General features: G+C 36.0%; 2 protein-coding genes and 1 long non-coding RNA gene across 8 annotated transcripts in view; 1 reads left to right on the top strand and 2 right to left on the bottom strand.

The window, feature by feature from the left end:
• LOC107721443 (dystrobrevin beta-like) overlaps positions 1-2,992 on the bottom strand; it is a 30,086-nt gene extending 27,094 nt beyond the window's left edge. For 2 of the 5 annotated variants that reach the window (XM_016529451.1, XM_016529449.1), the window contains exon 1: positions 2,790-2,992. The gene's annotated coding sequence lies outside the window, so the exon portion shown is untranslated. Of the gene's footprint in view, positions 1-401; positions 439-2,789 lie in introns of all 5 variants that reach the window. The other 3 variants (XM_016529452.1, XM_016529453.1, XM_016529450.1) reach the window with 2 other exon arrangements.
• LOC107721444 (uncharacterized) lies at positions 2,400-13,416 on the top strand. Its single transcript, XR_001637712.1, has 3 exons — positions 2,400-2,647; positions 12,539-12,587; positions 13,330-13,416. It is a non-coding gene; the product is annotated as an uncharacterized LOC107721444 (long non-coding RNA).
• kif3ca (kinesin family member 3Ca) overlaps positions 13,337-17,085 on the bottom strand; it is a 21,272-nt gene continuing 17,523 nt past the window's right edge. For both annotated transcript variants that reach the window (XM_016529448.1, XM_016529447.1), the window contains one exon: positions 13,337-14,149. In XM_016529448.1, coding sequence (XP_016384934.1) covers positions 14,035-14,149 — 115 coding nt within the window. In that variant the 3' untranslated portion in view covers positions 13,337-14,034. The remainder of the gene's footprint in view (positions 14,150-17,085) is intronic.

Raw genomic sequence — 17,085 nt, forward strand, 5'->3', positions numbered from 1 at the left:
TATACGTACGTATATATTAATAACATACGTATTATTTTCAATATTTAGCCATTAAGATTTTTATATTGTTTTATACTCATGACTTTACATCCTTCCCTCTGAGCTGTTTGGTTTAGTTTAAGTGTTTTTAAGAATGATTTGAAATTCCTAAGAAGAAAATAAATGGATAATATGCTTCCAGAACCAAGCACACTATAAAAAGCACACAATGGCAGCCAACATCATCATCATGAAAAAATAAACTTAAGCATAAACAAAGGCCAACTATTTTTTTTTCAGATGAGGTCATAAACAGGTGCATCTGGATTAAACCTCCACTGATTCAACCTAGTAACATTTCAGCAATGTGTTAAATGCATAGTTCACCCAAAAAATGAAAAAATGTATTATCATTTACTCACCCTTGTGTTGTTCCAAACCAGTATGAATTTCTCTCTTCTGTTGAACGCAAAACATAATATTTAATTAAAGAATTAAAGAATGTAGATAAGCAAACAGTTGTCAGTAGCCACTGACTTACATAGCTTGGAAAAAAAAAACTATGGAACTCAATGGCAACCAGAAAGAAAACAATTTGGAACAACTGAGGGTCAGTTAGGGGCCGTTTAAAAGACACTGTTTTCAAGTAAAAACTGAAAACTTTTTATGCAACAATTTACATGACAATGGGGTTTTAGGGGCCTGAAAATGCAAACTTTTGAAAAGGGGTTTCAAATTGTATGTTTTGGAAAACAATAAGATTATCATCTCCACGTAAACTATAAAAATGCAAATTGGTGAATACCCTAAAATCACGCGCATTACATGTTCATGCGCGAGCTTCTTTATAAAGTGACATCGCCAACTACTGGCCTGGCATGCATAATACAGTGTTTTCGTCTTTTGCATGGATCAGTGTGAGCTAGGGATTGTTTCGACACCATTGTCATCTCAAAAAGATTCAAATAAAAACCTTTCAGTTCTGTAGTAGCAAATCATTGTCCAGTAAACATACACTAAATGAGGACAGGATTTTCATTTTTGGCAGAACTGCCCCTTTAAAGGTTTTAGATGTTCTGCAGACTGAACAATGATGTCACAATCAATATATGAACACACACCTTTTAGGGGCTGCCAGTTCGTATCATTATTTTACAACGTCCTAATTCTGGAAAAGGCCATCAGTCTGTCTGAATGCCACTGTAAATGTGGACGTGTGTGTGTGTGTGTGTGTGTGTGTGTGTGTGCAGCAGGTAGGCAGAAAATCAGACAAGGGGGACAAACATTCCAAAGATTCCGGATCTCAAACCTCTGTCAACCTCTGTGTGTGTGTGTGTGTGTGTGTGTGTGTAAGGGAGCTTTTACTCAGGTCACTTGAATAAATGGATTTCAAACACTTTGTTTTAAGAAGCCAAAGCGCAGCGAGCAGCAGGGGCCCCGTTCACTCGGGCACACACACACATACAAAAGTACTGATTGGCATGAAGACACTCTCGTGGTTATTTTTGCCTTGGTGATGACTTCAACTCTTTCTGGTCTGGTACGAACATGCACAAATATGATCTCGCAAACTCACAGATAATCACATCAGTTTTGACTTCTTTTTCTAGTCTTACTATGTCCTATTCCAGAGAAAAACACTTGTCTGTTCTCATAATCTTCCTTTATAATTTGATAAGTTGCTCTGTCTTGGATCATGTCTCACTAGAGCACAAGTTACAGCCCCTTAAAAAAGTACCATGGTATTTAGGACACCAGCATTATGGTAGCAGCACTGTATTCTTCCAAGTACCACATAACATAATGGTAATAATTTAGTACTATTGTACACACCACCATAGTACGCTACTTTTCTATAAGTGCTTTTATATAAGTATAGGCTATAAAATTTCACTGTTTATTAATGAAGTGGCTTAATTACTAATCTAGAACTCAAAGTTCAATGTCAGATCAGCCAAACAGAAAACAACACAACTGATTCATTTACCTCATTCATACAAAAAGTACCATGGCCATACCATGGTATTAAATGAGCATATACAGTAAATCAGTACCATAGAACCACCATGTTTTTGGACATGGCATAATGGTATTTTTGGAAATACACAAATAGCACCAAGTAAATAAATACCATGGTACATGAATTTCAGTACCATGGTATAAAGTACTGTGGTGATTCGATCACTGTATGGTGGTACTACAATAGTACTTTCTTGTAAACGATGTAACTATTCCAAAGTACTTTAAAGAGATGGTACGTGTTCAAAAACATGGTAATACTATGGTATTTTTGTCAATGCATTTTAATATCGTGTTTGAGTTTCTCTTTCTGACTTCCTGCGGAAACACAACAAAACACAAATACACACGAAGAGCTGAAATCTCTTATGAACGTTTGATGTTCAGTAAGAAGTTTCAGGATGTTTCGTGTTTGTTGTTTTCGCGGAACGGAAACGGTTTCAACTGCAGGAACAGACGCGTTTGCTCAATCCACATAGAAGTAACCCCAAAATCTATATGTGTAGGCTATGTTATATAGAAATTAACAAGGATTAAGATTTAATTTCTGTAAATTAGAGGAATGAAGAGATGAAAGCGAGCAGCCATGTTGTCAAACATTAACTCCATCTTCACCTCATTCACCGCTCAGAGTTTCTTTCCTGCAGATGTGAGTACGTTTTTACAGTTTATAGTGTTAGATTATCATTTAAAGCGTCGTGTTGTCGTGTGTAATTCGGGGTTTTGGTTTGTAGTTGTGTGTTTAATGGAGGTTTAGTGAAGTGAAGAGCAGAAGTTCGGTTTTGACTCACCGGAGCGAGTTTCCGCCGCTCGGATCCCGTTAAAAACCCTCCAGCATCAGACTCTCATCTCAGCCTCTGATTTCTCATTATATTCTCATTGTCCGATGATTCAGTGCAGTTGAATCACGATTCATTCACGAGATCTCCGGTGTAACGACAGACCGACTCTGTGTGATCTCGCCATACTGGAGAAACTCAATGAGGCTCAATGAACTCTAACTCTCTCTCTCTCTCTCTCTCTCTCGCTCTCTTGTATACTTTATCGATGTGAGCACGACACACAGTATTGCACTCAGTATTTACTAGTGCTGTCAAACGATTAATCGCGATTAATCGCATCCAAAATAAAAGTTTTTGTTTACAAAATATGTCTGTCTATAATTGTAAACAATGTTTTCTGATAACAATTTATTTCATTTTAATTTTATTTTTTTACTATTAAATTTATATTTAAAATATTATAATACTTATTTATACGTTATAATATATAATATTTATTTTCAAATATATTTAATGTTTATACAAATATATTTGGAGCTACTGAAAATGTTGGCAGGTCAAGTAAAAATCTTTTTAATTTTGTTGAGCCCTTTTTTTGTAGCCCCTCCTTCATAGCTGCTCACAATGGTAAACCAATAATATATTATTATTAATATCTGACAGTATTATTACTAATATCTGACAGTATTAGTCTCTGTAGCGGTAGCATTGCTCTGGTTTAGACTTTGAGAGGCTAATAATGTAAGCAGATGCACTGTAGTTCATGTACCAGAAGTTGCAATCCATCATGCCAAATACTTCCATTACAAACCTGCTCCCTCATTTGCATTGTCCTGTCAAACGCTAATGCACGTTATTTGGAATATCCATGATTTATAGATCATATTTACACAATTTGTCAACTATTCTGAAGCCATACAGTAGTTTTAAAAATACAATTTTTAACTGCAGATAAGTGTGAATGACATATGAGAACCACAGCCGATGGGAAAATTATTTAATATAATGCTATCATATGCCTCAAATATAGCTCAAAATATAGTTTTTTGGCATTGGCAGTGTAAATCACCATGCATTTTTTGCTGCCTAAGGACATGTTGCCTAGCATCTCCCTTTGTGTTTCACAGGAGAAAGAACATAATGCAGGGTTGGAGCAGCATGAGGGTATTTTTGGGTGAACTCTTCCTCTCCGTGTGTAAAGCATGATGTCACAGCTCACCCACCCGTGAGATATGTTTAGATTCAAGGACCAGACTAATGACTGGGATGACAGAGATCTGCATGTTTACCAAACTTATATCTGAACTCAATGAGCCGAAACACTCATTATTATTAGTGCGTGGGTAAACATCAGTACTGAGAGTGATTCAGAAGAAAATCTGTTTCAGTGTGTGTTGTTTAGACCAGCTGAGACACAAGACACAATGAAACAGCCTCAGTATTACACAAATCAAACATCTGGCGATCTAGACGACACCAACCACAAATTTAAAATAATGGCGAGTTACTTAATTATTTCATTTATATTTTTCTTTTAAATAAATTACATATTTTATATGTAAATATATATTATAAATATAAATTAATATTTATAATAATAAAATAATATTTATAATACTATCTGTCAATCTATCTATTTTATGTATTCTTATTATTTATGTATTTAATTTGTTTTTATATTTTTAAAATGTTTTTTTATCATTTCTTAATCGTCTTGATTCACCTGGCCGAGAGCTTGCTTATTTATTTATTTGGGTAATATAAATAAGTAAATAATATTTTTACATTTATAATTTATTTAAAAATAATATTTAATAATATATCAAAAAATTATATAGACATTTGAACCTAAATTCAGTCATTAGTAAAATATCTAGAATAATATAGCTACATTTTGAATGGGAAAAATGAAATAGCGAAAACTCAGAAGCAACACACAGCTAGCCACACCCTTTCCGATTAGCCACACCCACCAGCATTGGCCACACCCCTAATGTACATCAATGACTGAAACCTTACCGGTGAAAATAACTGTGGCTCTTTTGCTCCTCCTCCTCTGAGGTTTCACCATTCATCCGTGAGGAACATTCTTCTGTGATACATGATATCACTTTTGAACACAGGTCATGGATCACAGTCCTCTTGCCTTTATTCTCTCCGCGGCCCAAAACACACAATCTCTCTTTGTTTTTTTCTGCTGTTGTGTCTCGCTGTCTCTTCCTGTCTCTCTCTCTGGTAAATCATTGTCATTGTTACACAGAAAATACATCAACACTTCATCAACACTGGACAAAATAAGAGTTCTGCATAAATAAAAGATTATTTATTTACAGAAACGAGAACCTTTCTCCAGTGAGTTGTGCGTTATTCAAAAGATATTTTCATGTTTGTAGACTGTAGGTTGTGTAACGTCCCCAGATGAGTTTCAGCTGATGAGCAGCGAGTTTATTTCTGTGCGTCCGTGACATCTTAGAAGGCCAGGAACTCTGGGAGTGTTAAACCTGTTCAGAATGTGATCATGCGGACGGAGATAAACACAGTTTCCCAGATGAGTTGAACATTAACCGTCCCGCTGCCCGTAAACTGGTGATCTCCAAGGGTTCGGTGCAATAAAAACTCTGTCTTTTAAGGAATTCTGCAGATGCTCTTGTGCAAAAAAGGGCTTTAGCTTCACAAATGAAGCTGTGGATGCAAACTAGTGCTGTCAAACGATTAATCGCATCCAAAATAAAAGTTTGCAAACGTATATCTAAATGGAGAAGAAGTGCTTCTGTACAAACACAAGAAGGGTTTTTCCTGATTATGGTTTAGCCTACATGATGATAATTATCAGGCAACAGCTGTGAATTAGTTTGTTATGTACTGATTGTGACCCTACATTTCATGTTTAGTGGGCTTTCATTTGATTTCTCAAGACAGACAGGATCGCCGCCATACAGCACTCATCTTGAAGATGCCTATTATGCACAGTTAAAGACTTGAATTTATAATTGTTAGCCAGAAAACTGTGCTAGATTACTAGTCTAACTAGTTTCCTCATGTTTATACAAAGAGTTTGATCTGGTACTTAATGCACTTACATGCCAAATTTTGAATTAAAATGTATTAATTATTTGTTAATAATAATAATAATTGTTGTTGTTGATGTTGTTAAATACATTTATAATTATTTTTTAAATTCTAAATATAAATAAAAATTGAATTTAAAATGCATTCATTATTTTTAAATAATTCTAGATTACTAGTTTCCTCATGTTCAGAGAAAGGAGTGTGAACTGGTATAATGCACTTAAATTTTAAATGCAACATTTTGAATGAAAAATCTAATAATTATTTTTAAATAAATATTTGCTCAAATAGAAAAAGAAAAACTCCACGATAGTGTTTTCATGACTTTCAATAAAAGGAAAAAAATTGAGAGAGATAACGGCAGTCAGAAGAGAGAACGATGTCAAATTTACCGTCCCTCCCATAGACGCTGCATTAGAAACACCCGCGCATTAGCGTAAACTAGTTTATATATATATGATGCAAAGGTGATATAATACAAAGAATAGTGTTATAAATGGACATACATTAAAAAAAATACAAATATGAAAAACTTTCGAGGATTTACGATGCTAATGACCGTTAAACGTGTCATCACAGTCTTGTGAAAAGGGTCCATTGGCTGGTTTGAGGTGGGTTTCTGGCACATTTGGTCTGGTCAGGTTGGAAGAACACTTGATGACCAGCTAAACCTGCTGAGCACCAGCTGGTAGACCAACAAACCATAGGCTTTTTTAAGATTTAATTTTCCACAAGGGAGATAAACAAACGGCGAAATGAATAAATAACAGCTTCATTTCTATATTGTGAAGTGTTCAGTGAAGGTCATGTCATTTTGAATGCTGTTGTGCTGCCATCTAGCGGTCGGAAGCGGAGTCAGCGCTTCATAAACGGGTCAGTCAGGCTAGTTCTTGTGCTGATGCATCGCGGGTTTATTATACGACATATTTTCATCCACAATATATAGATATTTCTCTTATATAGATATAAATCTGTGTCTCAAACCAAAAACAGGCGAGAATCTCTTCATGATCATCAGTCAGTGTGTTCTATCCAGCAGAGGGCGCTGAGGCCGCGGTGATTTTCAGAAAACATAAATTAGCGCCAAATTAATCAAATTAATCTACCTTCAAAAACACACCACCCTGTCAGCCCGTTGCTATATTGATAATATTAAGCGACATCTCAGATTAAAAAGCCAATAAAAAGTCTTAACAAGATTAACTCTAAATATCTTTATTTTAGAATAGCCTACAAAATAATATTTGTGTGTGAGAGAGGAGAGAGGAGTACTGGTGCATGAATGTCCAATGACCAAAAAAGAGGTTGTCATGGAAACAGAGATGGATTTCTGGCCCATTCCCATAGTGAGGACTTCATTCCCTGATCCTCAAGGATTTCCAGTATATCTCCCAGCCTCCATCTGCCTGTTTAACAACGGAATTCAATAGAACTCTGTGAGTTTTATTTGTATCCCAGATAGCCCTGCTGAAAAAAACACTAGACACCATCACAAAATTTGTAATGGTTTTACTGGTTATAATGGGACTTGTATTGGTTTTAATGGAAACTGTAATGGACCCTGTGGGTCTCTACTGGTAATTGGTCACCTTCTATTGGTGGCTTTTTAAAACCAATAAATCCTAATGGAATATATCTACAGAAAACCATTTTAATGGATTTAATGGTTAAAAGTAGATGGTTTGTAATGTTTGTTAGACCTATGGTATTTGTAGTGCAAACCATTAGAATTTTCTGTGATGGTTCTATTGTTTTTTTTTTCAGCAGGGATTCCAGATTGTTTGATCTGGAAAGCATCTGTGTACAAACATCTGACAGACGCCTGTAAGAAGTCAGTTTTACATAGGCTACATTCTAAATCATAAACATCTTAAAGACATCTACTAGACGTCTATTTGACATCTGATAGGAAACGTCCTATAGACTTAGCTATTGCAGATGAGCAAACGCTCTAAAAAATACATCTTCCAGATGTTAAAGGAACACTCCACTATTTTTGAAAATAAGCTAATTTTCCAACTCCCCTAGAGTTAAACAGTTGAGTTTTACCGTTTTCGAATCCATTCAGCCGATCTCCGGGTCTGGCGGTAGCACTTTTAGCTGCAGCTTAGCATAGATCATTGAATCGGATTAGACCGTTAGCATCTCGCTCAAAAATGACCAAAGAGTTTCTATATTTTTCCTATTTAAAACTTGACACTTCTGTAGTTACATCGTGTACTAAGACCGACGGAAAATGAAAAGTTGTGATTTTCTAGGCCGATATGGCTAGGAACTATACTCTCATTCCGGCGTAATAATGGAACTTTGCTGCCGTACCATGGGTGCAGCAGACGCAATGATATTACGCAGCGCCTGAAAATAGGCTTATTGGAAGTTACCTAGCTGGGGACTATTTTCAGGTGCTGCGTAATATCATTGCGCCTGCTGCACCCAAGGTACGGAGTTGGAAAATGTGCCTATTTTCAAAAATAGTGGAGTGTTCATTTAATGCATATGTCAAATAGACGTTTCCGTGATGTATGTGTGCTATCAGGGATTACTTTATTTTATTATGGTACACAGTATCACTCACCTGAGCAGGGCAGGTGAAATCGAGCGTTTCCGGTGTATGTTCAGTCCAGGTGAGTGAAGTCCTTTCTAAAGAGGCCCGTCAATCATGAAATCAACCCGCACAAGTGTTTAGTGAGCAGTTCTTTAGTCGCTGAAGTGACACTGATGAAAGGGAAATGACCCTCATGTAGGTTAAACAGAACACGACACTGGCACACCGACCGCACACGACCTCCAGCCTCCCCCGGTTAACCGTAACGGAAGGCGCCGCGTGGGCCCGTGCGTTAATTATTCAGAGAAGATCCAGATAAACTGCATTAGCAGCTCTACTGTAAACCTCCATCAGACTGAGGGAGAGGGAGATTGTCTTACCTGTGCCCTCAATGACTCCATCTGACAAATAAAACTGAGCCAAAATCACTTCATACCGTTCAAACGTCTGCCGTCGGTAAGATATATTTTGGCAAGAATTTAATACATTATATTCAGAAAAAGTGACAATAAAGACATTTATAATATTTCTATTTTGAACTTTCTATTCATTATCCTGAAAAACGTAGCCTATATCACGGTTTGCTCAAAAATATGAAGCAGCACAACCGTTTTCAACACTGATAATAATCAGAAATGTTTCTTGGGCAGCAAATCAGCATATTAGAATGATTTCTGGAGGATCATGTGACACTGAAGACTGGAGTAATGATGCTGAAAATTCAGTTATGTTATCACAGTGATAAATTACATTTTAAAATATATTCAAATTTCATATTGCAAAAATATTTAGGCTACTGTTTTTAGCCTACTGTATTTTTGATCAAATAAATGCAGTCTTGGTGATCATAAGAGACTTAAAAAACATAAAAATCTTACCAACCCAAAACCTTTGAACGGTAGTTCAATCACCGTGAGACTTTTCATTTACTTGCATTGTTTTTATAAAGTGAGATTTGATAAACAAATAGAACAAATATTAGATAAAAATTTAAAGATCTTTAAAAAAAATATATATATATTTTTTTTTAATGGAACATGGTAAAATCAATACAAAATAGGTGTATAAACAAATTAATAAATATTTAAAATGGAGATTAAGAACAGACAACAGATAGGCATTTCGGAAATCAAATTCATTAACATATCAGATAAAAAATAAAAAGCTGAAAAAAAATGAAATTAAAGTTGAAAAACATGAAGAAAGGTCTACTTTCATGGCAAGAACAGGGTGAAATCAATTTCAAATATGATAATTTCTTTGCATTTTGAAAAATAAAATAAGATAAAAATTTTTTTTTAAATGTGGTCTATTTTCATGGCAAGAACAGGTTAAATCAATTTTTAAAAATAAGTATATAAACAAATTCATAAACATATTAAAAGTGAGATTAAAGACAGGTAAATGAAATTAAATAGTTTACATACCAAAAGATTGCACTTTAAAAAAAATTCTAGAAGTTTTCCCATTGACACTTTACTAAACATGTCCTTTAGAGAACTTTCAGAATAAAATTATCGTCTGATGACATTAAAGGAATCTTTCATTCTGCCATGATTTCCATGTTTATGTGAATTGATCAGTGTTAGTACAGATACCTGTGCTCATAACTGAGTCTGTGGACTGAATCAATGGCCATCACCATCTCAGGTAGAACTGAGCCATGTCCTCCAGGATACAATCACCAAATTTACTCCGCAACATCAGCAGATCTCCACCGATATAGTAAACCATGGGCAGATACTGAAGAGCAGAAGTGGAGAGATGCTCATATATAAAGCATTGTACATCTGACAAACACCAGATCACTGATTCATGAGCACCGGAACACAACAAACTACAGAACTGAATCATTCTGAATGAATATTTTCAACACATTTCACCTGTATTGTGTTCATCTGATTCTCTCATTTGCTCTTTTTACATCTTCATTTTGCATTTACATTTAGTCTATTTCACTCTATATAGACCAAAACAATTAAATACAACAATAATTTCTTAAATATTTATTAGACTGATACATTTAACACACACTTCAATGGTGTGAGGTGACTGGGTGGTTTCAACTGATTTTTTTGAACTGTCACCAACTGAATTGCAGTGGTCAAACTATTAAAAATATAGCTAATTAAGCTACAAACTCGATCATAATGCATCATATTAATGGAGTGTTTTCACTCGTTAGCTCACCTGTGTTGAATGTCCTCGATGTGGAAAGCAGTCTTCGGAATGGAAATATGGATATTTTGTTTGTAAACATCATACTTCTGTCTCTTATTTTAGTTCATCTCATAAAACTAGCAAGCGACAGTGTTGTGTAAACATGGCTGAAGGCAGAGCCGATCCTCCCTATACGCAAAATACACAAGCTGCGTAGGGCCCCTGAAACACCAGGGGGCCCCCTTGCTCTCAAAGATGATTTCATTTTAGTTTATTTTTTTAATTTGGCCAGCGGTTATGAAAACATGAATGATAATTTCTTTTAATGCGGTGCGCTGTCGCCCTTTCTACGTAAAAATCAGTCAAATCATGCAATGTGAATGTCGTACAGTCTTGCTCGAGACTAAAAAAATGTGTTGAAAGCGTACCGAGTCGCGGAAGAGACACTGTTTCTCAAGCACTTTCCGCAAGCGTGATTCGAAACAGAGTGAAACACGGACAAATGCGTTTCATTCATTCGTTCATAACCAATCATACCCCCCCCCCGACACAGTTTTGCGTAGGGCCCCCAGAAGTCCAGGATCGGCACTGGCTGAAGGCCCGAAAAGCGGAGGAACAGACAAACTGATTCAGTTGAGTCAATTACGCTGGAACCACTCCGATTGATTTAAACTTGTGACATCGATCATTCAAGTTCAAGCGATTCGCTAGCAAAAACCAGTTCAAAAGAGCATTCATTTTTGAGTTTCGACATCGCTTGTAATGGTTTTAAAAAGCACGAAGTGATGGGTGAAACTGACCTTTTCGAACTCCTAAACAATTGCATCGCAAAATAATTCACTATTTTGAAGCGCTCCAAACGGATCCATATCATGAATCATTTAATTCAGATCGGGACTTCAAAGCATTCGTATCATTAATAATTTGATTTAGATAGGGACTTCGAAGTGGGCTCGTGAATCATTGTTTAGATCGGGACTTCAGAGCACGCATCGCGAATCATTTATCAGAACTTCGGAGCGCATATCGCGAATCATTTGATTTTAATTGGGACTTCGGAGTGGGTTTGCAAATCATTTGATTTATATCGAAACTTCAGAGCGTGTATCATGAATCATTTGATTCAGATTGGGACTTCGGAGCATGTATCGCAAATCATTTGATTTATATCGAAACTTCAGAGCATGTATCATGAATCATTTGATTCAGATTGGGACTTCGGAGCACGTATCGCAAATCATTTGATTTAGATCGAAACTTCGGAGTGGGTTCGCAAATCATTTGATTTAGATCAGAACTTCGGAGTGGGCTCGTGAATCATTGTTTAGATTGGGACTTCGGAGCGCGCATTGCGAATCATTTATCGGAACTTCGCATATCGCGAATCATTTTATTTAGATCGGGACTTCGGCGTGGGTTCGCGAATCATTTGATTTAGATCAGACCTGCATATCATGAATCATTTGATTCATATCGGGACTTTGAGCATGTATCACTAATCATTTGCTTCAGATCAGAACTAAGCAGGTTCGTAAATCTTTGGATTCAGATCAGATCTTTGGAACTTATTGCAAATCATTTGATTCACATCGGGACTTCGAAGCGCATATCATGAATACTTTTGATTCAGATCGGGACTTTGCCGCGGCTTCGCGAATCCTTTGATTTACCGTAACTTCGGAACGCGTATCATGAATCATTTGATTCAGATCGGAACTAAGTGGGACGTTTTGCTGTGTTGGGGTGGACGCCAATATAGCTGTCATTAAAGTAATCTTTACAGTTATCTTTCTTATCTATCTATCTGCAGTTTTACATGTGAAAAGAGAAACTTTCACAAACACAATCATCTTTTGCCAGAGAACTGCTCCTTTAATTCCATCCAGTGAGAGCATCTCATGATCCAATAACACACAGGTCTGACACACGTGAACACGCTGATCTCCTGTACATAATGAAACTCCACATATGTTCATAATTACAGGAGAGGGGCTTCCGGCTGGAGAACATGGCTGCTGCTTTGAGGAAATCAAGTAAGCAAGGCATATGTGTGTGTATGAATGTTTTTGTCTATTCCGTCTCATTGCTTTAAGTTAGTGCAGTGGTTTAAAGGTCTAAGCAAAACCCAGCTCATATAGTACATGCTCTGATCTCTCTATACAGACTATTCTAGAGCACAAGTTCTTCTAGAGCCAGGGTTCCCACACCTTTTAACCTGTAGGTTAAAGAAATGAATACTTTTATTCAGCAAGGTTGCATTACATTGTTCAAACGTGAGCAATTCTATATCAAATAAATGCTGTTCTTTTGAACGTTCTATTCATTAAAGAACCCTGAAAAAAAGCATCATGGTTTCCACAAAAAAAAAATTAAGCATCACAACTGTTTTTAACATTAATAATAATAATAATAACAACAATAATAATAATGATAATAACAATAATAAATGGTTCTTTAAAACAGTTAATTTAAAGTGTAGTAATATTTCATAATACTACCACTTTTACTGTATTTTTGATCAAATAAATGCAGCCTTGCATTTCAAAAACTTACAAACAAACTTATTGACCCTAAACTTTGTTTATATATATATATATATATATATAAAAAAATACATGCTGTTGTCAGCTGTTGTCATTGTTTTATAATACTTTTTTTTTGACAATTCTGTTTTAATGTTTTTATATTTATTTATATTGTGTATATTTATAGTTTAAAACTGCATAAATTACATCTCCACAACTAACATTCTATTAATTTCCATGACTTTTCCAGGCCTGGAAAACCAATCGCATTCCCTGACATTTCCAGGTTTTCCATGAGCCCGTGGGAACCCTGTCGATCCTTTCTCCAGCCAATCAGCCGCCCGCCTCCCGTCCAGAACCCTGATCAGAATCACAAAGACACACACGTACAGTAAGACATGCAGATAGAAAGAGAGCCGTCTCTCTCAGCTCTCGTCTTGAAAGCTCAGGGTGAGCGATCACAAAGCCCCGTCCGTTTTGGCTTCCATCATTCGAGGTGTGTGTGGCTCTAGTCCTGGATCAGACCCGTGCAGGTCAGTACAAACACACTGAGGTTGACCGACGGTTTTGGAAGCAGCAAAATGAATGAAAATAACTAGCTTAACAAGCCTCAGGTGTCAGGTGAGGCGATGTTATCCAGTGCTGTTGATGGCAGTTATCAAAGTGTCTTCACTGTCCTGAGGAGCAGAGAGCAAGAGAGAGAGAAAGGGCAAATCATTTTACTAATATTGATCGTTTCATTGGTCCTGATGAGTTGGTGGGTCTAGTCCCGCTTTCACGGTTTGTCCTGCTTCATCAGATCGTGGGCAGGTTTTCATCTGGTTGAAGGTTTGATCGCTCCAGTCTTGGTTAATAATGACAGACGGTTCGTCTCCCCCTGTCTTCCTTGGTCTATGTAGGATTGATTGACTATTGTTTATCCCTTACGGGGGCGGGACTATGGTAATTCCAAGTCTCATTCCTGGGCTGTTGCCATGGTGATGTTCTGTGGGTGTGGCAAGCTGTGGGACCCTGAGGATGCCAGAGAGAGGGCGGAGCTTGAGGAGGAAATGACGTGTTGAGACTGACACCTGCAAACACATATAATCAGGGCTTGACATTCACTTTTTTGCTCACCAGCCAAGGTGGCTAGTGGTTTTCCAAATTTACTAGCCACTCAGCATTTTCACTGGCCACAATTTTGTTGTTGGGAAATTATGTTTTATATGACTTAATACTGCATACAAAAATGTATTTCAATTGATTTGCAGGTAATTTGTGGCCTATTTAAAGGGCATTTTCCCTAACCGTATTAAATGCATGCATCATCTTTCATATCAAATTCTTACATTTTATTAATAATTTCACTTAATATAATAAGATAATAGAGGGCTGTTACCAATCAAATTAAATCAGTATCAACGAAACCGATCTTTCCAATGCAGAAGAAACAGACAGACCTGAAGTGGGATTTAGATGCATTTACACAGACAGTTCAGTGTAGCTGAAATATAGCACGAATGCATTTAGATGCAAAATTATAACAGCATAAATATTGTGAGCTTGGTGTTTTAAAATAGTGGTTTTTTTTTTAGATTGGCTATACAAATATAAAATGTTGGAAAAAATGCAAAGATAAGTTACTATGAACGTAAACTGCCCGTAGGTGGCAGCAAGTGACTGTCAAACGATTCGTTCAGACGGCTGATTCATTCAAGAATGAAGCAAGTGCCTGTCCGAATGGACCACTGAATCATTGACTCAAATTATTCAAAATTCAAAAATGCGAATCATTCAGTAACGAAACACCGCTGTGTGTTGCTCAGAGATGCGCGACTGTTCTGCTGTGATCTTCGTTTGGAACTATTTTCATTAACCAAATCGAGCAAAAACAGTCAACGCTGACAATATATCCTTTAAATGTCAAATTTGCACTTGTGGTTTTCAGGGAAACCTTCACTCTCTTGGTCGTGTCATGTTGCTTAAGGCTGTATGCTATAAATATAAAAACTAAGTTACATTTTTATGTTTCTTCTGTGTGCAGTTGTGTTCATTTGTTTTAATTTCTCCACGAGATTCTCTCACAGATAGATTGCGTGAGCCTCAACTGGCTCGTTGTTACTGTTGATTATCCATTATCAATTGCCGTTTACACCTAATGTAATGAAATCAGAATTATTCTCGCCTGATTTTATTACATTAGTTGTCCGGTCGGGCAAGTAAAATTCTCTTCTTTCACGTGTCCTTTCAAAAAATCCACTTGTTCCAGACAAGCATTAATGTCGAGCTCTGTTACTGTATATAAAATTCAACCCGCCAAAGTGGCTAGTGGGAGTGACCATGCAACCCGTTCTCATCAATCTGCGTATAAATAACACGACTTTACACTTTCTAATTGCGTGCACTCTCTTGGTCGTGTCATGTTGCTTAAGGCTGTATGCTATAAATATAAAAACTAAGTTACATTTTTATGTTTCTTCTGTGTGCAGTTGTGTTCATTTGTTTTAATTTCTCCACGAGATTCTCTCACAGATAGATTGCGTGAGCCTCAACTGGCTCGTTGTTACTGTTGATTATCCATTATCAATTGCCGTTTACACCTAATGTAATGAAATCAGAATTATTCTCGCCTGATTTTATTACATTAGTTGTCCGGTCGGGCAAGTAAAATTCTCTTCTTTCACGTGTCCTTTCAAAAAATCCACTTGTTCCAGACAAGCATTAATGTCGAGCTCTGTTACTGTATATAAAATTCAACCCGCCAAAGTGGCTAGTGGGAGTGACTGTGTTACCCGCCACTGCTGAAATCTTGGCGGGTGTTAATGTCACGCCCTCCATATAATGTCATTATCTTGGGACCGACAGCAGTTTGAGTAGATGTAGTATGCAAAGAATACCTAGATGACATACTATAATTGGCTGAATGTGCTACTATTGTTTTAAAATAGTTTGGAGTAATTTAAAGTGAATTATGCAACACTGTGGTCTTATTAAGTGCATGGTTAATGCAGCTAGTAGCAGCATCAAAGCATTTTTGTTTTATTTTTTAATACAATTTTTAGTCAAAATGTCTTTATTTTGGCAGTCCAATCAAATTAGGAGTCAAGAAATAGATTTAAATTGCAATTCCACTGGAAATGGGAGATTAATTCAGGCAGTATAGTAATAGTAGCTGATTTTAATCACGTCCTGCAGAGTTTGTCTTATTACCGTCAAATCGGAGGTACAGAGTCCCATGTTTCAACAGAGCATTCATTTGTGCATCAGGCTATCCTCGAGTTGAATAAGACACTTAATCAAAAATCAAGAGTATAAGAGGTGAAGGTGCTGTAAAGTGTAGGGTGTAGTTATAGTATATGTAATGTAGGATGTCTTAGCCTTAAACGTATAGTATATGTAATGTAGGATGTAATGTAATACTTATGTAAGTGTAATGTATAATCTGTGATGTTTTTGTATTGTGTAGATTAAATGTATTTGTTGGTGTTGCATGTTGTAAACATGGATACTGTCACGTGAGGAAAAATTTCAGACTTGTCTGACTAAAGTATTATCATCATTATCATTATCATCATCACACTGCATTGTATAGTAGTAAATGGTATGAGAAATACACACATACATATTTCATTCCAAAAATAGACCATATTTGTGAAATCTGCACTGAGGTTCAACTATGTACACGAGCACTATGTTATAGAGATTATGAGTTAATATTGGATTACCGTATGGACCATATCACACTATAATCCCAATTTAATCTAATCATAAACACAAATCATTTAAGAAAAAACCCAAATTACTTTATGAAGTTATATTTAATTATATTAAATATTATAAATATTTTTTTAAACAATTCAATCTTTTATTTATTAACATATAATTATAATGTATATAAAGTTTTTTTTATATTTTCCAATTTTATTATTATTATTATTATTAAACTATATTTAAACGTATTTAATTATTTCAAGAATTATAATTTTTTTATATATTCAAATATAATTTTTATATACAGTAGATACTG

This window comes from Sinocyclocheilus rhinocerous, unplaced genomic scaffold (genome assembly GCF_001515625.1).
Source record: "Sinocyclocheilus rhinocerous isolate Xijiao unplaced genomic scaffold, SAMN03320098_v1.1 scaffold454, whole genome shotgun sequence".
Taxonomy (NCBI): Eukaryota; Metazoa; Chordata; class Actinopteri; order Cypriniformes; family Cyprinidae; genus Sinocyclocheilus; species Sinocyclocheilus rhinocerous.